Source organism: Numida meleagris, chromosome 11, assembly GCF_002078875.1.
Source record: "Numida meleagris isolate 19003 breed g44 Domestic line chromosome 11, NumMel1.0, whole genome shotgun sequence".
NCBI lineage: Eukaryota > Metazoa > Chordata > Aves > Galliformes > Numididae > Numida > Numida meleagris.
In genome coordinates, this window is record NC_034419.1 from 1,205,786 (window position 1) to 1,232,814 (window position 27,029).

Below are 27,029 nucleotides of genomic sequence, written 5' to 3' on the forward strand. Positions count from 1 at the left end.
GTACAAGTTCCTACCAGCCTTGTGAAATCACAGAGGTTGAAAGTTGGCTGCTTTTGCCATCTATATGAAACTACAAAATTGATGCTTCTGCCTCACCAGCTCTAAATATCAGGAAGCAGATGCTCATCAGCTGCTTTTTACTGTAAATATCCACGTTACAAGAGATCCTAAGTCTCTAAAGCACTGTTTGGTAACTACCTGTTCAGGCAGCAAGTTCATAACTCGTTCAGCAAGTTATCCATGGCCTTAGGTAAGTGTGTCCCGAGATGTCCAGTAGTGCCCACCTCCCTTTACAGTAATGAGAAACACCTGTTGGAGCATCCTGTTAACAGCAGGAAATCTTTCCATCCCAGATTTTCTAGGGCATTTTCAGGCCTACTTATAAATGTCCCTACATTAAATTAGTGCTCCTAGAGGGAGATTTCATAGTATGGAATATTTTCAGAGAAACAGTACCATTTACTGACAGGACATCAGCAAAACCAAAGGTACTTTTCTTCTCCATCTCACATAGGAAGTTTACCAGTGTAATTACAGAACCTAACTGGAGCAGTTTTAGGTAGGTGTTGCATGTCAGCGAACCCTTCACACCCCTACAAATGATTTTAGAACTTGCAGCTAGGTAAGTGCAGTGCCCTGTGTTACAATGAGCTTTCCCTGTCTCAGAAACTAACTCAGGTGAACAGCAGCAGATGTCCAAACACAGAAGGATTTATTGCGCCTTGCATTAGAGCAGGGACTCTTGGTTCATACTGCAGCTCACTCTTGTGGCAGCATAAGTAGCTGATAATATAAGCTTAAGTTCCTAGGGAGAAAAGACTGCCCTGTTCTCATGTAAAATCTGCTCAAGTCTTTCTTGGTAAGCAGAAGGGCTGCTTGGTTTCTCTTCAGCCTGCTCTCCTTGGTATGTGCTTTTGCAGCCAGATGGGCAAAAAACACATTGCAGTCAAAGGGAGGGAATGTAGTTTTTGGAAACTGCTGTTAAAAGAGGCTCTTGCTGCGTGAGGAGTGCAGTTCTGAGAAAAGGCATGAAGAGGACGTCACAGACATTGGGCCACAGCACACGAACCCCCTTGTGCTGTAACTAGGAACAGGTCACAGGTGGTCCTAAAATTGAGCAGGCTTTGAACACTGGTGCTTGTGCCAAACGCTCCAGGCATCTGACAGCCCTTCCTCTACAGTCACTGTGTTGGCTGGTGAGGCATTAACTCACACCTCCTTCCAGAGGCAACCGAAGCTCTGAGTGTGATTCTGGACGTGGAAGCAGATGGGGAGGATTATACGGTCACTCGGTATATACACCTCAGCCTCTTTCTTACTCTGACAAGAGAATTTTTCCTTTCTCCTTACCATCTTCAAAGTACAGGGGTACTGTCTCATAGGTATCGTGTTGATGGATGATTATTTCCTTGAAAAGCCTTTGTGTGTGATGTAGGGGGGGCTGTTCTTAAACAGGGAGGAAATTGCATACATCTGAATACAAAAAATAATTCACTTGTCTTTCAAACATGCCATTTTTCTTTTGTCCTCTTTTTGCAGAGACCTAAAACTGGACAACGTTATGCTCGATAAAGAAGGCCACATCAAAATAGCTGATTTTGGGATGTGCAAAGAAAATGTAGTTGGTGAGAACAAGGCAAGCACTTTCTGCGGGACCCCAGATTACATTGCTCCAGAGGTCAGTACATCACTGCCACACACGGCTGCGGTGGATTTAATGCACTGATGTTATTGTGGCCACTGTGGTTATTCTTCCCTTTAAAGAAAAATAGTTCAAAACTGTTAAAAAAAAAAAAAAAGTAATTAGCATAAGGAAAACATTAAATCTGAGTTTTTCTGTAGAAGGTTCATAAAATTTGGAAGTATTCTCTACCTACACTTTTTAAAAGAAAAACATACAGGTTTTGTAATGCAAATTTTTCAGTTGTTGAAAATCTACTTTTCCCTTCTGCCTTTACAGCTGGCATACATGCAGGGCTCCTGCAAAATGAGCCTGCAGGTGATAAACAGACGTGCACCCAAGTAGAGAGCCAAAATTGAAAGCAAAAATAGCTTCTGAGGAGACTCTCACAGTTAAATTCCTTGTGTTCGTAGCTGGTTTCTTATGTGATTTGCATAGTGGTCAAATTAGGTGGTTAGCTATTAAAAGCTATAAACGTCAAAGTCTGTTGGTTAATAATCCGCTTTCATTGCTATGTGTTCCTCCCTTCCCCGTTTATTATCTTGTAATGTAACCAGAGTAGATGTTTCCAAGAATGTGGCGTTTAAAGTTAATGGAGAAAATTTCAGAATGAGGGCAAAGATCTGTCCTCTGAGCTGTCCACGTTTCCACAAACAGCAGCTGAGCATAATGCTACAGATAGTGTCACCTACCCCGTCAGACAGCTGGATCTTTCCACCTCCCCAGATAAGCTAGTTACTAAAGATTCCTCTTAAACTCACGTTTCTTTTTTTTTTTTTTTTGGCATGCACTGCTGCCTTTTACTAATTACTCACGTTTCTTCTCCTGTGCTCTTTTTGTGGAACAAGATTCTGCAAGGCTTGAAGTACACGTTCTCTGTGGACTGGTGGTCATTTGGGGTCCTGCTCTACGAGATGCTCATTGGACAGTCCCCTTTCCATGGGGATGATGAAGATGAGTTGTTTGAGTCAATCCGAGTGGACACACCTCACTACCCACGCTGGATTACCAAGGAATCAAAAGATATATTAGAAAAGGTAGGTCTGATCATCCTTGAGTGGGTCATCATGCTGTTCCCCTAGTCATCATGAGTGGGTCATCATGGTGTTCCCCTAGGAGTCCCTATGAGGACAGGCTGAGAGCTGGGGCTGTGCAGCATGGAGAACAGAAGGCCTTGGGGAGACCTGAGAGAGGCCTGTCAGTATCTAAAGGGGCTGTAAGAAAGAAGGGGACAGACTCTTTAGCAGGGTCTGTTGTGACAGGACAAGGGGAAATGGTTTCAAACTAAAAGAGAGGAGATTTAGACTGGATATAAAGAAGAAGGTTTTTCTTGTTTTTTACGATAAGGGAAGTGAGTCACTGAACAGATTGCCCAGAGAGGTAGTGGTGCTGCATCCCTGGGGACATTCAAGGTCATGCTGAACGGGCCACTGAGCACCTGATGGAGCTGTGGGTGTCCCTGTACGTTGCAGGAGAACTAGATGACCTTTAAGGGTCCCGTCCAACTTGAAAGATTCTGTGATTCTTTGCCATCTCAGCTTTTAAAAGGAGCTGCTTGTCAGCTAGCAGATGACTTTTACAAATGGAAAGCCAAGGGAGGTTAATATTCATGTCTGTTTACTGTTAGCAACTTTTGTTCGTTCAGCAGCACACCCGTTACTTCTTCCAGTGCCACCTACCTTCTTAGCAAATGTGAGACATCGTTGGTTATCTTGTCTTGCAGCTATTTGAAAGAGATCCAACGAGAAGACTCGGTGTCACTGGAAATATCCGCGATCATCCTTTCTTCAAAACCATCAACTGGACGACACTAGAGAAGAGGGAGGTAGAGCCTCCTTTCAAGCCTAAAGTGGTATGTGGATGATTCTTTGTTTCTTCACAATATTGCAGATGTCCATATAGGAGTCATGGGTGGTTTCTCTAACTTGCTTAAAGCATTCTTACAGTAGTTTCTCCTGAAACCTGAAATCTTTTCTAGTCTGAAATCTTCCTATTAAGACCACTTTCCTGCGCAGCCTCAAGAAGCCTACTTACTACTACAGTCTTCAGGAAAAATCAATTCATCATTCTGAAATCCATCCTTCTTAAGTCTTTAGATCAATGGAGGAGTGCAGTGTTTTCCGTGCCTTGATGCTAGCGCTACTGCTAGCGCTGCTGGGTTCTTCTCTTCTGTGCTGCCATGCTGGAGAAGAACCTTGGGCTGCTCAGCTGGTAGCTGCCCACAGGCATTCTCTGTACATATACTAAATACCTCTGCTGATCCAGACTCATCTGAGAGTCTCCAGCTGGGCAGAAAGATGCATTCTCCACACCGCTGATGCTAAAGCTGTTTTCAGTGCATGTGCCTAGTGTTATCTGAAAGACAGCACGTAAAGAACAAACTACTCTTTACTTAGCATCACTACAGACTGCTGCTGCTTAATCTCAACTAAAAATCCAAATGAGCTTTCCTTCACCCTGGTACTGGTATAGATAAAATGATACAGAGGTAAAGCTGTCTTTTTAAAATGTACTTTAGACTCGACGCAGGAATTGTTCCTCTTGAGAACGGGAGGCTTCACGGCCCATGTTCCCATAGAAAGGCACTCTGGAAGTCTCAGGGTCTGCGAACTGTAAGCTTTGGAGGTTCAGAAAGTGAAACATGGCCTTTAATAGTGGGAATTCTTAGGAAACGTGCACAAATATTAGCTTTATCCAGACACAAGACAGCTGCAAGAGGGCATCAGGTCTGTCTCTGAATGAATGCAGACCTTAAATGCTTTCAGGAATTTAAAACTATTTGTTAATGCCAAGGAACATTGGGTTTAAATGTAACTGCATTGCTTTTGTCAGTAGAGAATTGTTGGGTAATTAAGTGAAGCTTCGTCCCAAGTCCAGCTGGTTCTTTTCTCAAAGCAACACAGTGCTATTTGTTTTCAACCAGCAATATGTAATCGCCCAGTTGTAGTGCTGTAGTACTGTTTAAAATTAGAGGCAAAGAATTTTTTTTTCACTAAACCCAGCGCATGGTTGGGGAAGTACTTTTGTTCTGGAAGCCAGGTTTGCAGCCCCTACCTCAAACTGTTGTTCCTTCTCTATTTAACAGAAGTCAGCAAGTGACTACAACAACTTCGACAGAGAATTTCTGAATGAGAAGCCGAAGCTCTCTTACAGTGACAAGAACCTGATCGATTCCATGGATCAGTCTGTGTTCAATGGCTTCTCTTTCACCAACCCTAAATTTGAACAGATCTTAGGAAAATAGTCTCTGAACAGAGTCAGACCCAAAAACAGCGCTGAATGCTATGAACAGAAAACTCCAGTGCTGAGTGGTATGTTCTGATGATGCTGTCAGTACTTCAGAGTAATAGCACGGTAGTGTGGTTAATTACGTGTAACTGCTGATGTATTGGCAGTGTTCTTTTATGCATGGCCAGGTGTAAGGTATGTGAATCACGTGCATTATTTTCTCTCTGTGGGAAAATGTAAATTGTTTGGTTACTTGAATGTAGTTTTGTTTTTTATATATATATATATAAATATATATGCTGTATATTTTGCTCAAGACATTGGAGAATGGAAGATGTCTTTTTAAAAAATGTGTTTGAGCCCTTGGTTCTTTTGTCCTCCCTTAAAAGAAAGTTACATTAAACTTTCATTCTTGGCTTTGATTTATTTTTCGCAGAAATATCCAATTAAACTTAAGTTGTATTTAATCTACAGTAGAAAAAAATAATAATTTTCAAGCCTTCTTCACACAACTATTTCAGAATTACCCAAAAAAAGAGGACTTAAGCAAAAGCAGAGAGCCATGGAACAGCCCAAAGCTGCTGCTGGCAGCAGGGCCGTGCTGCTCTGGGCACTGAGGCCTGCATACAGCAGCCAGGGGCTGCAGCCAGGGCTGCCCTTAGCTGTACAGCCTTGGTTCTGAGAAAAATTAAGAAACAAACTCACTTCCTCACCCCCAGAAAGGACTTCTTAAAAACGCATGTTACAGTAACTCCAGCTGACTTGCACTTCTGCAGCTCTCCAGCTGTGGCAGGGCTGGGAAACACGCTGGAGCTTCAGGGGTTGCTCTAAATATGTCCTTGAGGAAGGAGAAGGGTAAGCAGCTGCTCGGCCAGCACTGTGCCCCTGAACCAGCTGTGGTACCTTCACTCAGCACCTGCTGGAAGCAGCCTGTTGCACAGTGTGCTCACAGTGCAGTCACTGGATTCTGGCTGCTCAGCTGGAGGGCTGTGCTGCTCCGTGCCACTCAAACTTACAAGAACCTCCTCCCCTAAATGTACACTGTAGTGGAAAAAAAAAAAAAAAACCTAAGAAGAAAAATGGCTTGCAGAGAAAGTACACTGTGAAGGCCACCCAAGAGCATTCAGTGACCAACACCACCCCTAATTCTAAACCACAGCCCATGAGCTGATTTTATTCTTACCGTCCAGAATGACAGGACCCCTAGAAGTTTCATGCCACATCAACTGTAGGTGCCAGAAGGTGGCATGTGGAAGAGGATGTAAGAGCAGAGTAGTGTTAAGAGCTTAATTCAGCTCTTAAAATACCAATGACAAGGCAGAAGCAATAGCTTCCTGCTCCTTTGGGCAAATCTTGGCCATTTTCATCTAGAAGAGAAACCACTCCCCAGCACTTCCGCTGCTGCAGCAGCCATGGAAAGAACACACAGCAGCACATTGTAGCATTTGATCTTTATTACTTGGATCAAATGTCAAACAATTACATGAAAAGTCTGAAAGATTACAGTGAAGGCCAGTGATGTAAGAAAACGTAGTTTAGTTAAATCTCATTCAAAAGACCGCAACGGAGCTAGCGAGTGCATTAACAGTCAGAAGGTAGTGAAACAAACACAAATACACGAGGCCAGGACGAGGGATTTTTACCTCCCTGGGATGCTTCGTCAGGGCTGCACGGCAGGAAGAGGAGGGCAGGACACGGGCAGCTGCTGCAGGCAGTGCTGGCACACTGCTGTCCTCACCCGTGCCTCCCCAGACAACATCACAACAACAGGAGGATGGCGCGCTCGCTGCACATTACATTCACTGTCTACATCTGCTCTCACCAGCTAGAAAGGGGCGGATGCAGTCGATGATTTCGTATCTAAAGTCGAACAGACAACTCCATAATTTTTTTTCTCTTCAAGTATCAGCATAAACAGTTTATTTACACTTCTATACAACTTTTTTTTTTTTTTTTTGTTAACATCCACTTAGTAAAACACTCACAGTATATTCAAAAGCAGCCTATAAAAATACCTACTCTACGTAAAACATTTAGCCTCAAGGAATTTTACAGCACCTCTGAAACCGTGGAGAGGTCAAACAGAGAAGGGAGGGAAAGGAGCAGCGCGGAGCCCCACTCACCTCTCGCTATGGGGAACCCCTCCTTCCACCACGCTCCTTGGAGCGGGCTCAGGAACCGCCCGGAGCAGCAAGCCCCTGCTGCCCTAACTCCGCAGCCCAGGGCCTGCCCTCAAACCAGGGGCGCACGCTGACTTCCTCCATGGAGAAGCTGTGGAACAGCTCCTGCTCACAGCAGAGGTCTGAAGGAGCACAGCCCTGCATTCCCCCCTTAAGAACACACAATCAGAGGGGGGGAACATGTTTCTACGCGTTTGCCACAAGGGTGGCCTTGGTCACTACGCCATCAATAAATTAACTACGCCGAGCAGCGCTGCGCAGGCTCTCCTCACACAATAGCTACGAGCACAGCTGGATGAAGAAAGGGCAGAGACACGCGGTGCTGATTCAGTGGGTCACACACACAAAGCTCCAGCCAGCAGCACTCAAGGCAAGCGTTCCTGGTCACTTCGTGCCCTCCCCCTGCCTCTTCTGCAGTGGACCCCAGCGATGCGCTATGGCTTACTTCCTCAAGGGAGCAGCTCGCTGGCATTAGCTTATTAAAACAAATCACAACAGCAGCACGTTATCTTACAAATCCTGCACAAACGAAAGACAGTGTATCCCTAACCACGGAACGACATTACGAGGACCCAGTATTTCACACAGGAATTGAACAAAGTGTTGTTGTTGTTGTTTTTAAAATCAACAGTGTACGCAGTAAAGGTTCAGTCACTTGAAGTCGTTAAGAAAAAAAAAAAAACACAACGAAAAAACAAAGCACCATCCGTCACCAAAGAGTAGTTCTCCTTTCAAGGACAAAGCCAGCACAGCGCTGGCCGCTTGCTTCAGTTGGGTAGCGCACACACGAAGCAGTGCAGGACTGAGGAGGTCATCAACTCAGCAGCCACAGAGAAGTCCGATTTTAGCACTGGACTTTCACAGAGAACGACAGAAGAGCAGCAAAGAATTCAGGCAGCGGGAGGCTGCTTAAAAACAACCATTAGAAGACAAAAAGGCAGGCGTGACGTGTTAAAAGTTTCACGATTTATCTGATGTTTTCTTGCATGAGCTGCAAGAAAGGTGAAATGCCACCTAACCTTTCCGTACTGCTTCCTGCTGTACGTGTTAGATGCGGCTATATGAGTGTTGAAATTCATCCCAAAACTGCCTAAAAATCACAGTGCTAAAAAGAGAAGCAGTTTCTCCAGCCTCTACAGCCTGAGCCCTTCCCCCAGAACAGCTGCCAGGCCCGTCCCGTGGCCGCAGCACACACCAGGCGCTGCTCTGCCTCCCCTGGCTGCTGGCTCACACGCACACTCGCATCCCACAGCCATCGCTTCAAGCTCTGCCCTCCACTGTGATCCGCGCTACAGCCAGCCCCTGGAAAACACTACAATCCCCATCGAGCAGCAGAATCTGTCAGGTGGCAAAGTCTCGTTGGAACCATTTTGTTTTCCAAGGGGAAAGTCTCCCCCTCTCCTAACAACTTAAGTGGTTTTTGGCAAACCCAAGATCACAGTGAGAGACAGAAGCTAGCGCAGCTGATGAGCTTTCCAACTTGAAGTAGTTTTGCATCATGAAGCCTCCAATGCTCTAAATGCAGGATTCCCTTTGCGTTAATTAAGCCTCCACATAACTCTAGGCAATCATTCACAGTAGAAATAAGAGAAATTCTTAGAAAAACACTTGAAGAAAGCAAAGTCTAGTTAAAATCTGACAGTAAAATTGACATGGGCAATTAACCATCTTACAGAATCCACAGATGAACACTAAAAGCCACTGAAACAGCGCAACTTTACATACAGAAGTCTAAAACCAACTTGACTCTGCTGCCATGATTATTTTTTTTTTTTTTAACCGATACCTTTTGGCACCGGGAGTTAACCACAACCACAGCATTCCTCCAAAGAAGCTGAATCACATTCCAAATGTCTGGAGGTGGAGGGGAGGTGTGCTCGGCCAAGCACCCAAGTGACGCCTTCTCTGTTCTCAAGGGCCCGAGCTGCTGCTCCGTGCTCGGGCGCTGGAGGAAGGGCTGCTGCCTCCGGAGCCGCAGCTATAGGTGGTTGGGTACTGTCCTCAAGGCTTCTTCTCTCGACCGGTCCACGCCTACATTCTGCAAATTTAAAGACAGAAAGTACTTGAAGGCATGAGTCACACCATTGGCCATAGCTTTGTTCAGCTCACGGTGATTACACAAGACAGACATTGTGCAAGTTCTGATGCTCATTTCCTCAGCGCATCTCGTAAAGCAGAAGGAGAGGTCCCAGCCTGGGAACAGAAACCAGAAGCCCAGAGCTTGGCAGGGACACTCGGACAGCATCTCATTGGCGCACGTTACACCACCCCCCGTGGGACGACTGGTTTTGGACAGCTGGTTTCTCCACACTATATTCATGTCACATTGCTTTTTTATTTATTTATTTATTTATTTTAATTCCAACCAGTGTGTTTAACCACCGATCACTTACTTCTAGCCTTTCAGACACACACGTAGTGCAAGAGGAAAGTAACACCACATACAGCAAAGATCATCAACCACACAAAAAGGGACAAAATTGGGATGGAGGGAAAGTCACCTCTCCTTTGTGTCTAGCATGCCTCAGGAACTGACTCCTTAACACCGCAGCTAGAAAGCCAGTTCTGATCCCGGCAGGCAGCAAAGTCACTGGGCAGACTGAATGTCTCCCTGAAGGGCTGGTAATGTGAAGTGTGGGACTTCCAGGCGTGTTGGCAGATCTCATACACGTATCAGATAACATTCCCACGGTTTTATAGCCCTGCTGCTTGGAGTTTTCCTTTCACGCACATCTGTCCAGTCCAGCTGGAGGAAAAGGAGACCCTCGCACAGACCATGGGCCGCTCCATCAGCCAGGACACACCTACACACAAAGCGAGCCAGCCCCAGCCCCTGCTTCCAGGACGTTCAGTCACTCCTTAAGAAAACAAGGAATGAACAAGCAGTACTTGCCTGGATGTGGGGGATCAAGCGTGTCCACATCGTGTCTGCCCTTACTGATGCTCCTGTGCCAATGTCAGCCCTTTCTTTTCTCACCTGTCTTCCACCCTCAGGGTACGTCGGCACCAGCCACAACCACAGCGCGGGCACACGAGTGCTGCCCACCCCACTCTCCAACTGCTCTCTCTGAGGAAGAAAACAACACTCCTGTTCCAGGAAGATGCTCCTGCAGGGCAGCTTTCCTTCCAGAGACAAAAAGATGACGCTGACATCCAGGAGCATGAGGACCTGGCAAAGCGAGTTGCTCTGACCACAACAGAGACACCCACTGTGCTGGCATTTGCCTCATTTGTCTGTATTTTCTTAGGAACTGATGCAACATACCCAAAAACTCCTCGAGAATGTGGAGATGTCTCCACAGGCAATGCAAGAAGATTGGCTAACATCTCCTAAGCTAAGCGTCTGCTGTCGATTCAAAGAAGATTAAACGGAGCTTGAAATGGAGCATCAATATGCAGGAATCCGGAGGTACTGGAAATGAAGAGCAATAAGGAGCTACAGCGTGAAACTAAGAGGAAACAACGTGGCCAAGACAAGGAACAGCCACCTCTCCTTAACTGAAATAAGGCCTGCCAGGCAAAAAGTGCATCCCAGCAGCTAAGGCAGAGGGAATATCCATATGCAAAGCTGAAAGCAGTAATTCCTTCAGTCTGAACAAAGGTGAAGGGGAAAAGGCTGTAGATGCAAAGCACGATGAACTGCCACATGGAAGAAACACCACAAAGCCTAATAAATAAACCCTAGGGCTTATCAGACAAATGAGACACATAGCTGGAAGACTAGAAAGAGACTACCATCCCCTTAATGGTAAATGAATTTCTGCTCATAGCAATCACATTAGATTTGATTACAGCAGCTGGGACCATTCTCACTGCCAGAACAACCACGGGCACTGGGAAATAAAGGCATGCAATGGAACGGTACTGTACCTCCTCTGGTCATTTGAGCTTCTATCTTCTTTACTGATATTTTACGCGGTCTCAGAAACCTTGACTTCACTGAGTTTTAAATAGGATGTGCTGGATGGTGCCAGCTGATAGCTGTCATGTTCCAAAGCTGCAGAGGGCCCACAGAAATAGCACCTGAAGCCGGGCATCTGCTGCTCCTACTCACACTGCTGTGCTGCCTGGGCTCCCCCAGGTGTGCCGGTGGCAGTGCCTCCCCCAGACACAAGTGCTGTGTGTTTCCTACACAGACAGATGCCATTTTAGTTCTTAGCTTTGTTTCTCTGTGCGTGATCTTCACAACAAAGCTGGAAGACTTCGCTTAAAAGGCTCAGCTGGGGAAGAAGGTTCTGAACCGCACAGGAGCCAGGAAGAATGCTGAGGCATATGAAGCTAGTAAGGATCACCCACAGCTGAAGAACAGGCACACCAACAGAGAGATGAAGAGCACAATGCAAAGGAAGGCTTCCTCTCAGCCAGCTTCCTCCCGGGTTGCTGCACAGAGACCTGTCACCGCCACCTCCCCTCCAGCACCAGGCCAAGAAAATCACCCAGGGAAGCTACCAGGCAATTCTGCTGTAATGGGAGATCCCCCCAGAGGGCAAAACTGCTTTTAAATCCCATGTCACCCCATTCTGTACATCCACAAAACTCTGTTTTTCCGCAACAGAAGCCTGCACAGATTTTTTCCATGTGTTCAGCTTAGAACTGCGCAGTATTTCCTTCGTACAAACCCTGAGAGGTGACAACAACTCTCACATCACGGTCACAACACTGAGGAGGATTCTGGGTCCCCCAGCCCACGCTGCTCTGCCTGAGCTGGGAGAGCAGGAGCCCTCTGGCCAGGAGGCTCTTCAGTTACGTTACACATTCCTGAGTGCTATAAACCTCAGAAAACTGCAGTGTAACTTTAGAAGTGCAAACGCACAATGCTTTCCCCCCCCTCAAAATCCCAAGTTTGGAAAAACATGTCTGAGAAACCTCCCCGCAGCCAGAAGTGTCCCGCAGCACGCCGCTCTCACTTACTCTCCAGACAAAGCTTCCCCTTCAGGAGCCAGCTCAAGGACACGGGGTTTACCACCGTCCCCAGACCCGGCACCACACAGAGCTGCTTCAGTCCTCCACGCTCTGCCCACCGCGCACCGCAGGGCTGGGCCAAGGCGGGACAGCACGCTGCGAACAAGCCGGGTCTCTCCAGCATGGGAGAGCTTTTGCTGTAACCAGGTTTAGGATGCACGCCCTGCTGTTCTGAGACCGGGCTCCTACTGGAGGAGGAAAAGCCTCCTGCTTCCATGCCTTGCAAGGCAAGCCACAGCCTGACCAGCAAATAACCGCCTTCCGCTCCCCGCATCACTCAGCGCCTCTCCCAGCACTGAGACTAACCCGAGTCCTCCCCAGAGCCAGCGAGGCAGCGCCGGGCACTCACCCGGCCCATGCACTTCAGCAGAACAAGTACCATCTCACTGAAAGGAAATGGAAAGGCACTTCTGCTCCGAAGGGCGGTTAATGCCCAACAGCTGCTACGGGAAGCTGCATACTGAAAACACTTAGCCACGTTCCTGTACTTCACTAGCAGTTGTGGCATCACTTGCTCCGCTCTCCCCGGCAGCTCGCCGCTGATGAGCGCACGCAGAGCTCCAGCGCTACGGATCAGCAGGATTAAGGCTGCACAGCAACTACAGATTGTTGTTTGCTGCAACAGAGCACTCCAATCGCTCCCAAGGGCACCGGAACCGATAACGGCGGTGCCTAGAGAACAAACTTCTTATCATGATGTGCTTCACAGCTCCCATAGACAAGCCCGCTTCAGCTGACATTAAATGCTTGCAGGCTGTTATAATAGCTCAACAGCTTTGAGAATCAATCCTGCAGCATCTTTAAGTTACAGCAATTTATAAGAACGGTGTTCCAGCAACGGCTGATTGCTGTTCAACAACTCATCTGCAATAAACAAAGCAGGGCAGTACAGTTTTATTGTGATCATTCTCTCAAGCCGTGCACTGTACAAAGATCTACTCCGGGTTTTGAGTTGTTGGCTTTGGCGTTTTGTTTTTACATCATTATTTCTTATTTCAAGGTGATTGGAATGATTAGTATTCCAATTTATTTTGAAGCAGTCGATGAAAATGGCACCCCAGGTTGGATAGCTGGTCAGGACACGGCCTTCACTGATGAGCAGGGACCGTTACAAGGGCTTCCTCAGGAGGTCGGGAAATGTCTACGTTCTGTACAGCAACACAAATATGGAGGAGAACATTTATCATGCGGCAGTAAGACCAACAGAACCACCAATCTCATGTACCTTCCCCTACCCACTATGCGAGGAAGCACGGTGCTGACTGCTGAACAAGCCTCAGGCACCCGGCCTGCCATGGCACTGCTCCATCAGAGTCCCAGAGACCGTGCAGGAGGTGCTCTCCCTTCAGACAAGAACACAGACCACGAGGAACTGTGCTGAAGGTATTTCTCACACATGCATTAAAAACGTGGCCCGTTTAACAACAGCACCTTGCCAGTTCTCCTAACACATTCTTCAGGCTTTATCCCTTTGACCCTGTGCTAAGCAGAGTCAATAGTAGACACCTCACCTCCTCCCTCAAAAAAACAAAGGAAAAAGGGGATTTGGATTTCTTGCTAGAAGAAGTGTTCCTATCTGTCGCTCATCACCTACGGCAGAAGCACAAAGCAGACGTTTTACCCCAGTGCTTGTTTTCTGACCCAAAAAGAGGAGCCAGGCAATAGCTCAAGCAATGCCCCTGATTTGTGTTCAGTGCAAAGGCTGGACTCCTTCATCTGAGAAGGTCAGCCACTTCAGCCACTGCAATGCCGACAAACACAGGGCTTCAGTCCACTTGAGACAAATCACCCACACACAATGAGGTTTACAGACACTATAAACAAATACTCCAGTACTTAGCAGCAGTGCAAAAGTACATCTCTGCAGCTGCAGAAGATAAGGAGCGCACTGTCCTGCAGGCGGGGCCACAAATTCCTCGTGGGGGCACGGAACAGCACAGTAGGCAATTCTTCATCATGGTCTCTTTGTTTAGTGGCATTGATATCTGTGACACGATGCTTAATTAAATGCTTTGACTTAAATGAATTTTTCAAATACTCTACTGAACAGAAACAATTAGCATTTCTGTAGGTTATGTAGACGAAAGCTTTGGAAACATCCACAGCCCTCGGAGCAACATCCAAATGCAGACAGGACCAGCTCAGCCCTTTACCAGCTACACTAACAAACAACGGATCATCACCAGTATTTCACCAGATTGGGGTTCCCTGTGGGGCAGGGACAAGAGTGTTCAGAGCTCTTCCATAAAAACAGCTCTGCTCTTTTCCTTGTTTGTTGTATCGATCTATTTTTGTTCTAAACCGAACAGCTTTGTGTGTTTGTGTCCAGACAGCAAGCCCACTGCCTGCACCTGAAATGCTCACCACCACTGCCAACCACTTATACAGCTTTCCTCCTAAATTAACACCTTTGGTTAAAGAAGTGGTATTTCCAACAGTAATTCCCAAGGAACTTCAGCAAGCTGTAAATTCAGCACCAGTATTTAATGAGACAAACTGCAGACGTTAAATTGACCTACTTAATTCAGGACATATAACATTAACACTTGGTCTAAGACATCTTCACTTACTCTCGCCATGCTTTAAGGCACCATGGAATGAGAATGGATTTCCTGAACCTAACAAGCTGAACTAAGACACAGAAGTGGTAAAGCACAAAGATAAATGAGGAAAGAGAAGGAAGAAAGGAAATGCAACTTATCTGATGGAAGCGACTGTGAATGGCCAGATGTCAGTATTTCCAGAACTCACAGTGCCTGAGTCATTAAAACATCTTTGCAGACTCTTCCAACACTTCTGTACCACTGCCACACACGCGTACCCTCACGTAAGTGAAGTATTTTGACTTGTGTCTGCACACATTTATCTTTACACTCCTTTTCACTATAAGCCATTGTTCTGAAAACCACCACAGCATTATCACACATTATCAAACCGACTTTTAATTCACTAGCAGGCATGGTGCATTGCCTCAGCAAGGAACCACTGCCATACTCAGTGGCATCAGCACGAGGACCTACAAGGGAACCACAACATTTTAATCGTGACACACTGTATGTAACTTCCGTAATGCAGCAACGGGAGAGTTGGACTACATAATCTTTCAAAGTCCCTTTCAAAGGAACTATTCTGTCTGTACAAGCAGCATAACCAAGCTAAGTACACGTCAGTGCCTCAGAACACAGAGGCCCACATGCCTGACACAGGGAGAGCACGAATTCTCACAGGCTGCCATTCAATCTCCACTGAGATTTTCCAAGTGCACTCAATTCCCCTTCCCCTTTCTTTTGCTGTATCCTGAGACTCACCGCAGCACCATCATTATGCTCTGCAAAGTACACAGCATGGGTCACGGTGATGAAACAGCCCATGACTCTGATGTCTCAGAAGAGGATTATCACTTCATTATTGACTCTCTCCAAAATAAGTATGGCATTCATAACAGCGTATTTTGTGTCCACGCTCTACTTACTCTGAATGACAACGCCTGGAAGAACTTCATACAGTTTTTGATTGATACTGTGCTCAGTAAAAGGATTTTTCCACCCTTAAAAAGCTTGATATGCAAGATTAAATATAGAAGTGATTTTGTAACTGCTGTCTAACCACAAGGACACGGAAATCAGCCAAGATTAGTACGTTACGTCAAGCTCTCCCATTCAAAAAAAAAAAATTCTTACCTCGGGTTTATCTCTGTGCGTGTTTACTGCTTCAACATTCAGAAATATAGATTCTACTTTACATCCTGTTGATAGAAAACACATTTTTAGAATTGGGCTCCTTGAAAAAATGAAGTCATTGAAGTCATGGTAAGGATGCAATCTGATCTGTGTTTCTATGATTCTAATTTTGAGTTTGTGAAGCTTAATCACTTCCCTCTTCTGATTCATTCCAGAGTTCCCCACATTCTGAACAGCTAAAGCTACTGAAATGAATGCATTCCACCAGGACAAATGCAGTTCTCAATCTGATAATCCATCTTCAAGTCTCACCATTGCTTTATCATTATTTTTTTTTTTAATACAAATTCTCATCTTCCAACACACACAAAGGCATCCAGTCAAGAAGATCCTTGTAATTTTGTGTCATGTTTAAGCATCACAGACTTACTAGAATTGCACTATAGTACTCAAGACGAATACTGCTCATTTTTTAAAACATGGAAGTGATTCCACTTCATGTCATTAGTAACCCCCATTCCTCTATGTGTGCAAAGCAGAACCTAAACTTCCAAGAACCACTGAGGTGGAGGTTGACTTCTGGAGGGGAATTTCCTCTATTTCTCTTCACAAAAAAGAAAAAAAAAAAAAGGAAAATTCCAGAGAATAAAAATTGAATGATCAGAAGAGACAACTACGTGTTACTTGGGTAGCACAAGCTGACCCACTTAGCAAATTATAATTACTCAATACACTGTGGGTATGCCATTTGAAACAACATTGAATTGCCAAACACAGATCTCACACCAGCACGTTTATACAGCCACCCAACACAGCACGGTGACGTTCCTCTGACATACTATACATAACACAGTCCAGCATCTACCACAAACAACAAATTAAGTTTTCAGAGGTTCCTGTTCACTTATTTCCTAAATTTGTAACGCTCCATAAGCTTTTTGCATGCCACAGAAAGGTGACTTTGGCCTTTCCTTAGAAAGCCATTGCACTTTCAAAAGAATAATACAAAGAAATACGGCAAGTATTTGCCTTTCCCTGGGAAGCTGAGTCTGAGAAGCCTCATTTGTCATGAATGTTGTCAGCAAACACCGCAGGAAGGTCAACATTCAGGGAAGTATCAGATAAGAAAAAAAAATTTAGGGGGGAAAAGTGCACTTCTCATACTGGGAGAGTACCCTCGTCGTCCTTCTGTTCATAGATCTACGCACACAATCCCTGCAAGCAAACAGAAGAATGCTCTGATCTCTGATGCTGGCCATTGCTAAGGACTGCTTACACAGAACTGAGATCAGTCCCTGAAAAAAATTATCCTGCAGGCAATAGAAACCAGAAGCACATGAGTTTTTCTGCAGTTAATTGCTGACATGCATATCCCTAACTTGTTTTTAATTACTGATGTGGAGGTTCAAACCTACAGCACGGTGCAGCTTCTCTCTCCTGTGTGCTCCCACACAAACCATCTGCCTATCCCTCAGCCCCTCTGTAGATACACTGTGCTCACCGGACTGTTGAGTAATATCCAGCTGTCAGGCCACAACAGTTCCCCTTCTAAAGATCAGACACCACGAAGAGCAATCCCCGAAGGGAGATGCTTCCCCAGAATGCAGTTAGCTGGAAGGAGTGGGACACACCACATCCGACCACACGGCCTGCCCCCACAAGGAGGCCTCAGCTTGAAATAATTCTATAGAGGTGGTGGTGCGTACGTATTTCACACAGCCCTCGTATTTTGAGATGGTCAAATTTTAGGAAGCAGGGTGACCGAAACGTCCTAATCCTTCTTCCACTGAAGGCAAAAGGTCAAGGATAGCCCTTCACACCACTTCTCCTTCCTCCACTGGTATGCCAGTAAACATTGCCGCCCAGCGAGGCCGTGGGTGCCCCCTCCCTGGAAGCATTCAAGGGCAGGCTGGGTGGGGCTGTGAGCAACCTGGTCTTCAGGGAGGTGTCCCTGTTTATAGCGGGGGTTGGAACTAGGTGATCTTAAAGGTCCCTTCCAACCCAAACCATCCTGTGATTCTATGAGAACACACACGCCATCATAAAGCTTGCCAACAAAGTCACCAAACTTCCCGCAAAAACAAACAAACCAAAACCAAACCACAGCAGCAACACCACCACCACACAAACCCTCACTGTGGAAAAACTGACCTTATCTTAAAAAAGTTCTCGTTCTTATTGTTCTCATTCTACAACTCGATTTTCTGAGCTCCAGCTTGTCATGCAAGGTTGGGAACACCAGATGTCACCACAGCACTTACTGCAGGGGATAACCACAATTCCGTGACAAAAATCTCTTCTGACGCCTCCCAGCGTAACAGCTAGTTACTTTGCCTCCACTTTATCTGAATGTAAAACCAAACCAAAGTATGGTTCTACACTGCTATTGTTGGATGCTGATAATTAAAGGCAGCTTTGACTTTTCAAGAATAACTCAACTTTCTTCAGCAATCTGTTTCCTGGGTGAACTCTGCAGTTACTCCTCTTGGTCTGTAATCTTCTGATCTGTGATTAGGTATCAGAAGATACAATTAAGCCACCTCTTAAAGAAACTTTACAGCAAACATGTGCTAAGCTGGGGTGGAAAAGTACATGAAATGTAATTAGCTATCAGCCTAAAACCAGTAAGAAGTACACGCTGGAACCCACACCCTGAGCTCTACAAGCTAGCAACAAATCCCAGCGAAAGCTCCTGAGCTCAGCACTAAGAACAGCTGCTGACAAATATGCCAGCAAAAACAAAGGAGCAAAGTTCATGCGGCGGTGTGAAGGCTCAGGAACAAATATTTCAGAAAAACAGAGCAAAATTATTCGAAGGGTAAAGATAAGATGGTAAACCTACACGTAATTAAATTCGCTTGTCTTCTCATGAGGAAGACCCTCAAACACATCCATAAATACTGAGATCTTACTGGATTGGAGCAAAGTGGCAGGAGTTTGCCAGAAAAATTAGACAAGTACCACATAAACCAAATACTCAAGAAAACTGTCCATTAGCAGTTTCAATCACTGGCAGTTTCAGGCTCTCCACAATAGAAACCACATTTTCTAGCTTAACACAAAGCAAACAGAAACCAAAGGATTCATGGATTCTAACAAGGCTGTATGGACATACATGCAAAGTCAAGCCTGTTTCATTCTCTTTTATACTAAAATAAACATTTTAAGTTAAATACTGCACAGCCCTTACAGGTGATACAGACCTTAGTAACACTGTGTTTGGACTTTTTGGAAGCACTACTTACCATAAGCCACTGGAGTTAGCTTTAAGACAGTATGCAGCGGGCATTTCAGGTAAGGCAGTTGTTCTGAGAAATCAAACATTGAATTACACATGACATACAGATAACAAACATTTCAGCTCTTCTATTAAGTGCCACACCAATCGCTAAGAAGTCTGACAATGCACCTATTTTATTCCTTGAATACAACAGATATGCTATTAAAACAGAAGAGAATAACAAATATTACAGCATTTCAGGTGAGAAGTAGCTCAATAAAATCACCTATCAAATTATATGAATAGATCAAATATGAAAACATGTATTTGCCCAGTACAAGCTCCTGTGCCATCAGAGGGCAGTTGAAGACGCCGTTTTGAACCTTTATCAGTAGATTTTCAGAATATCTTAGTAAAGTAGAACACTTGGAACATTTGAAGGAAAACTTACCTGCAGGCTTGTCCAGAAAATATGCGAGCAAACAGCGCATGACAGCTTGGTGACATATGACAAGCACGTTTTCCTGCCTTTCAAGCTCCATAATTACTGGCTCCAGCCTCTGAACAAGGTCTTCATAGGACTGGAAAAGAAATGGGGCAGGAAGGGAAAAAAATAACAGAACACTGAAAGAGGAAAACTCTTAACATATATACAGCGGATACCTTAATATTTAAAAGATGAGTAATGGGATATTGGGACACCGGCAACCGTTGGAGTAATAATTTCCCTTATATTAAAAACCACCAATTAGATCTTCCCTATACCAAAGAGTAGACTTATAAAAAAAACCTCCTTTGTGGAAGAGCTTTATTAAATTAGTCACTACATTCAAGAATTTCCACAAAATCCCTACAATTTAATTCAGAACATCTACAAATGTCCAGATCCAAGAAGTCTTGTACCACAACTGGCACTGCCTGCAAAGAAGCTGCTTGTGACAAACACAGAGACCCCTCATCCTAGAGGAGGATTCCATCAGCAAAACAAATGTTTCTCATTCAAATGGCTTACCAGAACTTTGCAGCTTAATGACTGCTTCATTAGTAAGATGCAGGTCACACCTGCAAGAAGTCTGCTCTTATCACAGTGATTACATTTGACTGCTGGGGAAAGAAGACCTCAGAACTCCAGTTCCTCGTTATTACTGAGGGTGCAGAGCAGCTGCTGCAATTACCCACCTGCCCTGAATCCTAAGCCCTCAGCACCAGCACACAGGCCATGTGGCACCTGGTAATTGCTCTACTGTAATGGCTTTGCCTTAGAAAAGCTGCCAGCACGTTATTTTCCCAGAGGCAAGGAGATCATTGAAGTGAAAGACCAATATGGCCATAGATTTCCATAGCTCTTCATTGAGAACTGAATGCAAAATAACCACTATCGACAACAGCGATGAATAGAGATAAAGGCAATCTTGACAGCACGTTTGCATGGACAATATGCTGAAGCCTTGCAATCATTTTTCCTGTTACATCACTGCTGGACCAGCATCAAATCAATGCTTACAAAATCAAATACCTCAACTGTTTTTCTAAATCTCTTATTTTTTCAAGCTCTGAATCAAATGGAATGGCCTGGGCTCGGTCCTTACAAGTTCCTGTGTGCCTTCCACTGGAGAAAAGCACAACATTTTTAGGAAAGAAAAATGCTTTAATAAAGTCAGCATGCCTGTATGAAAGTCAACAAGGAAGTCAGTCACCTTGGGAGAAAAAAAAAACAGCATACCTCTCCTTTAGGGTATCTGTATCTGTATTTGTCTTGGTCTCTCAGTGCAAATTCAAGAGGGTAATTCTCCTGTATTTCTTCATATGTCATTTCTTCACACACTCCCTACAGGTAATAAGAATAATGACAACGTGCCTATTCCCAACAGTGCAAAAAGCAGATATCACTTAATAGTAAAAAACAGGTGTAAATGTAACTTAACAAATTATTTTCTTTTAAACTCTGACACTTCAGAGACAGAATCTCTAGGCATAATGAACAGGACACTCTGCTGGACCCAGACATTGGTAGAATGAATCGCTAAATTACTACATGAATCACTAAGTCACCATGAGTTAAGCTACATCTATTGGCAAGCAAGGTCACTGTATGAGCCATGTTACCTACAGCGACTCTCTCTGTATGTTACAGGTGCAGCTGGAAAGTCCCAACTAGCAATGCTTTTTTCTTTTTTTCCTCTCCCCTCCAGCCCCCACCTACTAACAATTTCTTGGCATTGTTTCTTCTCCTGAGGAACAGTTTACTGGGAAAAACAAAGCAGAACTATGACAATTCTTAAGTTAGTAATTCTTAGATTTTAATAAAACATTTTACAAAAATGAATCACAATTTTCTAGTCTCCGGATCCACTGCTTAGGTGACTTTCTACCACATAGGAGGCATGTCATTACAAAATGACATGTTTTCTGCATCCCCAGCAAACAAAGCAACGTTTCAGACGTTTAGAGAAGAACTTACTGCATCTATCTCATTCAAAACCTTCCACTGCTCATAAGGCACTCCCAAAGCTTCAGCGGTCTGAATCGTCCTTTTCATCTGACTGGTCCAAACCTTCAGATCCTTGATGTTTTGCTCATTAATAAACTGTGCCAAGCTCTTGGCAAACTGAAAGAAAAGCCATGAAACACTGGATGAGGGCTCAGAAGCAACATACTGTGTCAATTTGGAAGCCGCAAGCTTTAGCCTCTGCAAACTCATTATAACTTTGCCACATGGCTCTGTCAAGGCTTCTGCTACAAGCACGCTCTACTAAGTCAAGGGAACACTGGAGGGAAGGAGAGGAGGAAAAGGAAGACACGTATTCTGCCATTCCCACTTCTATCTTTAGGAGTTTTCCCTTCATTTATAACTTGTGAACTTTACAGGATAGTCAACTAGTTAGGATTTTACAAAAATGCATTAAAATTGAAGCCTCCCTGACAACTGCTTTGTGCCCTAGGATAAACAGAAATTTCAATCAATAACAGATAAAAGAGCTTCTACGGAATCACAACACACAAAGTGTATTCACTCAGTTTCCACTACTCACATCCACAGCTAAGAAATCCTTTAAGATGTTAAAAGGGTGTAGAGGCAGAAAGCTGTAATTATGCAGCACAAACTGCATACACATGCACAGATATAAATAAACCCCAAAGCCATGCTTGTTCTGGAGAGACTTACTTCTTTACCCCTGACAGACAGTCCAGGATCCCCTCCTATTCTCCCTTTCAGATTGAGTTCACTTTCTCCATGTCGACAGAGGTAGATTGACCGAGGCGTCACATGGATGTTCATGAGGTAGTAGACAATTCGGCTCTGGATGTGATCCATTACTCTGTTCACAAGGTAACTCCTTCCAACATCCATAATTTTAATATAAGAAAGATCCCTTCCATGAGCAAACAACAACAAAAAATAAAATAAGATCCCACATAGTTTCTAGTAGTATAAAACAAAGGGGGAATGAGCCACAGCAATGGACAAACCCTCAATGACCCCTGGAATATGCACTAGTACTACAGGCTAATCCTCCAATGGTGACAGAAGCAACGTAGTCATTGGAAGTACAAGATGAATTCTACTCTCCCTGCACCAGAGAGGTTATAATTTCAGTTTTCACTCCTCCTTAACTTTCCTCATCTCAGAGTAGCATCTATAAAGGACAATGAAAGTCTAACAAACTGAAAATAACCACCACTGTTTTCTTCAGGCACCATAATAAAACAGGAAAATCTATAATAAAACCAAATGGAGGTAACGAGAAGCAGGTACCATCATCTTGTCTTCAGTTGTGTTCTGTGAAGTTAATCATTACGGTTCCACGTGGGCGCAATCACTAGGTCCACCACAGATACTTCATGCATGAGCTGATCTGACTGCATCAGCTTTACATTGCTTACGCTCAATTACATTAAAGTGAAGCTCAGCCTTCTTTATAGCCCTGATCCTGAAACAAACCAGGAGCCTCGGTATGCATGCAAACCAGAACAAAATCCTGGTTTCCTTCTCACTTGATTCATCTCTATCTTACTTTCAGTCACCAAAAGTTAATGAAAAATAAACAGAATGCTTTAGCAAGAGAGCAAATGATCTAGGTTATGAAAGTTTCTCATAGGCCTACAGGAATGTACAGGAATATTCTCAAGTGTAAACAAATTTAGAAGTTACATTTTTAAGACTGATGTGATAAAAATACATCCTTGCCACATCAACAAACGGAGTTACGCTTACAAATCAATCAGGTCTCCCTATACATTAAAAAAACAAACACTAAGCAAAATGAAAATGAACAACAACAACAAAAATCACTACAGCTCATCTGGAACAATTTAGGAAGTGTTGACTCTATCCCAGAATGAACTCCTTAAGTCAGGTACCCCTCACACAAGCTTCCATGCTGCACCTCCAGAGTCAGCTGTCTGTAGTTTAGCAGCAGAAACAGAGCTCAAGCTATGAAATCCATGGTTAGAAAGCCTTCAACCCCAATATGGGATCACCCATCCCCTAATGACGCACGTTAATATAACCCAGCTGTGATGACAGTATTACTGCAGCACTTACTTGTCAAGATTTTCATCCAACGTCTCATAGGAGTTCTTGTAGCACTCTATTCTTTTCATGAAATCTTCTGTTGCTTCATCATTACTACAATCAACATAGTCAGGACTACCCAGCTTCACTTGCTGTTCAAAACAAAAACGAGAGAGCACTGCCTTTTTAAAGTAAGTCTAAACAAACAGGGGGACGAGGAACACAACACGAAAGCTCCTCTTCTGGAAAATACTGCTCTGTGTATTCTAATTAAGAGCTAATTTTTGAAGAATTTAACTTCTGAGTTAAACATGCGGATGAGAAAATAAATGCAAAGTGTTCCATTAATAGCAACTAACAGTTTTCACTATTGGAAGTTCTCATAATGTACCTCTAAAAAAAAAAAAACCTGAGATATTCTGAAATCTCATGATTTCAAGTAGTTAAAGCCAACTTTCCTGTACTCACCACAATATTTGCAGCAATGACCTCTGGATCGACACATACTGACTCCACAAAAAAGGTCTTCAATGCCAGCAGGAAGACATGTGTACAGAAAGAAGGAAGAAAGCAGATGAATTGAAATGCCTCTGGATACCAACACGTACAGTCAGCAGGCTGACCACTTCCATGCTAACCCTTCTCTATCAGAGCCTGCCTTAGACTTTCCTTCATTCACTCAGGCATCCAGTTTCTCCAGACCTACTCAGCAGGATCTGCTGGCTTGTTGCTCCCTGAAGCACTGTGCTTTACACTGTTTTCCAAAACAACGTGAAACAATTTTGGAATGACAAAAAATTTAGGATGAAGGAGGGAGAAATAAACGGGGAGAATGCAGGTTCGGCCATGCAAAAATTTACTAATGCTTCTGAAAGAATAAAGTAGGAACATTTCAATTAATGAAGCAGCTTCACTCATGAGGTTTGTATTTGGCAGTCTTAAAGGCATATGGAGATGCAAGGTTAGAGCAAGGGGAAGATTACTTGAGAACAGCTAAACACAAATCAACCCCAGACAGAAGGCAGAAAGCCACAGAAAGCCTTTGGTTTACACAGAGCTACACACATCTCCTTATGTGTTTCCGCAGGGAAAATCTGACCCGCACTAAGGACCACTGCTTAAATAGTTCTTGCTAACAGTACACAGAGAATTACACATCCAGGATGATGTAAGCAAAGCATTACAGAGATTAGCTCCTCATACCGCAAACATTAAATACAGGAAAAATGAAGACGGGGTGACTTTGCATCACAAACAATGCTCGAGGACACAAAACACACTACTGACCATGCATCTAGCAACAACTCTGTTTGCCCTGGTACACTTGTTAACTCAGTACAGACAAGGCGAGGGGAGCAAAATGTCACTGCCCTGCTTGGCCAGGCATTTGCTCAGAGCTCTTCTGCTTTTGACTCACCTTATATCCATTTTCTTCACCGAACTTGTAAATGGTTTCTCTACGTTCTCGTGTGGTGTTGGTAGCATCAAAGACCTAGGAATAGTTACAGAGAAAGAGCGAGAGAGGAATTAACAAAGCATGATAGCCTGTGAAAAGCACTGTGTCAGGGACAATAAAAACAAGGGTTCAAAGTCTCTCAGTGCGAAGGAAAGCAATGAAAACACTTCCCCTTTCCTCCAATCCACTGCCTTTTAAGTCAAGACACTGCTATTCCCAGAAAAAAAAAAAAAAACAAATAAACCTAAACAATCATGAAAAGAAACTTAGTATCTGATTCGAGGTTGTGCTCAGTCTGACCAGAGGAGATCCCAAATGGACGTATGCTACATTTCCATAGAAACTTCCTCCAGCCATACACAGAAAGACATCTCTGAATTTGCAGTCTCTGGTCAGACAGTAAGACACAGACACAGGACAAACTCTCCCTCCTGGCCTGTATCAGCATTAGGTTGTACCAACCCAGCAGTCCAGACAAATAGGTGCTGAAATCAGTGTCACTGAAAATGCTGGGGTAGAATTATCACACAGCAGAACACCTGCGAGACTACTAAATCCTGCCTGTTAATTATAAGGAAAAACACAGCGGTTTTCTTCTACAAAAATACCTTTAGCTCTGAACGTACCAGCGTTTCACCACACCGGTTACCTCATACTCCCAGCAGAACCTGCAGTTTGCATTCTGTCATCACATACTCAGACATACCATAACGTACCTCGAGCTTTTCTTGCTCTCTTCAGAGGTTGCTCCAGTATCAATAACACCACTGCCAAGCAATATCTAGGGTGCTTTTTGTTCAACAAATCTTTACCCTTCACTTGAAACACTAGCAAATTAAAAAAAAAGTACTAAGAAAAAGTTCTTAGTACAACTGTGTCCCCAGTTAACCCCTCAAATCACAAATGTGATTGCTCAGTGTAACCATCACCCTCAACTTTAGTACTCCTTTCACTGCAGCAATGCAGCAGATCTAACACACAAGTCACCACGGAAGAAAATCCGACATACCAAAGACATACCGGGATAACATGCTGCCAGAGGACAGACACTGTTTTGCAGAGAAACATTTCAAGAATTCATCTTCAACAAGAAACTTACAGCCACGTGCCCGTTCTCTTCACTGAGGTACTGTCGGACGTCGTTCAGCGCGGCTAAGGCACACTGTCTTAAAAATGAAAGAGAAGGAATCTCAAATGCTAGTAAAAGTCATCTTATTAACACACTTACGCCTTGTGATCAAAGTGCCCTGGAAACATCAGCTCATCTCTCTCAAAACATGTATTGCCAGTCAGTCACCCCGAGAGACATGGAAAAAAATCAGGTAAAAATGAAGAGAGGCGAACCAAGCTACAGTGAGGATAAATGGCTGTCTACAAAAAGGCAAGCCTCATGCTCCTCTGGGCCACTGATGGGACCAACGTAGAGTAGCTTCTTAATCTGATTCTCAAAGAGAGAGAAAAGCAAATGAACCTTAGCCATATATCTTGAGGCTTTGCCCTTTCCAACCTTGGTGATTCCATGATTCTAGGGACGTCTCACTAACCTACTTCTTCTCTTTTTACCTACTGTGTCAAAATTGCTTATGTCAAAAAACCTGTCTGAAAAAGGGAGTGAAACAAAGCTAGTGCCTAGCAGAGAAAATAAAACCCCTACTGCAATCACCAACCCAGTATGATCTGTCCTGGAGACTATCCAGGACACGAACACCACAAAACTCCAATGCCAACACTCCACACTCGTGTGAGATCTGGACAAGGATAAACTCATTCACAACTTTCCTATTTTCCCCAGTGTCAGTGTTATTTCTGAAATGTATTATGATTCCTAACAAATAATACTGTGCAGCAATATGAACATGTATGAACATGTACTATTTACTCATACACAAAGCGAAGCCCTATTTATTTCCAAGAACTGCAATCTCTTTGAAGTGCCAACATAAGAATCTGTCCATTTAAACAGCTCTTCTATGCATTTGTACTCTATTTTGACCTCCAGACTGAAATGCATCTCTCTCCCTTACTATATTCTGCATGCGCAGCTTTATCTTAAAATGTCTCAACCCTCACAGTATTTCCACATTAGCATGGTTAACAGATGTCTGG

At 44.1% G+C, this 27,029-nt stretch overlaps 2 protein-coding genes across 12 annotated transcripts in view; one reads left to right on the top strand and one right to left on the bottom strand.

The window, feature by feature from the left end:
• Window positions 1-5,318, top strand: part of PRKCD (protein kinase C delta) — a 64,083-nt gene extending 58,765 nt beyond the window's left edge. For all 4 annotated transcript variants that reach the window (XM_021409524.1, XM_021409523.1, XM_021409526.1 and 1 more), the window contains exons 15-18: window positions 1,540-1,678; window positions 2,530-2,718; window positions 3,405-3,533; window positions 4,767-5,318. In XM_021409524.1, the coding sequence (XP_021265199.1) occupies window positions 1,540-1,678; window positions 2,530-2,718; window positions 3,405-3,533; window positions 4,767-4,925 (616 nt within the window). In that variant the 3' untranslated portion in view covers window positions 4,926-5,318. The remainder of the gene's footprint in view (window positions 1-1,539; window positions 1,679-2,529; window positions 2,719-3,404; window positions 3,534-4,766) is intronic.
• LOC110404813 (6-phosphofructo-2-kinase/fructose-2,6-bisphosphatase 4) overlaps window positions 6,346-27,029 on the bottom strand; it is a 44,684-nt gene continuing 24,000 nt past the window's right edge. For 5 of the 8 annotated variants that reach the window (XM_021409533.1, XM_021409535.1, XM_021409534.1 and 2 more), the window contains exons 4-14: window positions 26,023-26,089; window positions 24,885-24,959; window positions 23,936-23,992; window positions 23,498-23,619; window positions 22,118-22,325; window positions 21,413-21,559; window positions 20,675-20,779; window positions 19,403-19,532; window positions 18,977-19,039; window positions 15,732-15,796; window positions 6,346-9,127 (exon numbers count right to left, since the gene is read on the bottom strand). In XM_021409533.1, the coding sequence (XP_021265208.1) occupies window positions 9,068-9,127; window positions 15,732-15,796; window positions 18,977-19,039; window positions 19,403-19,532; window positions 20,675-20,779; window positions 21,413-21,559; window positions 22,118-22,325; window positions 23,498-23,619; window positions 23,936-23,992; window positions 24,885-24,959; window positions 26,023-26,089 (1,099 nt within the window). In that variant the 3' untranslated portion in view covers window positions 6,346-9,067. The other 3 variants (XR_002442499.1, XM_021409530.1, XM_021409531.1) reach the window with 3 other exon arrangements.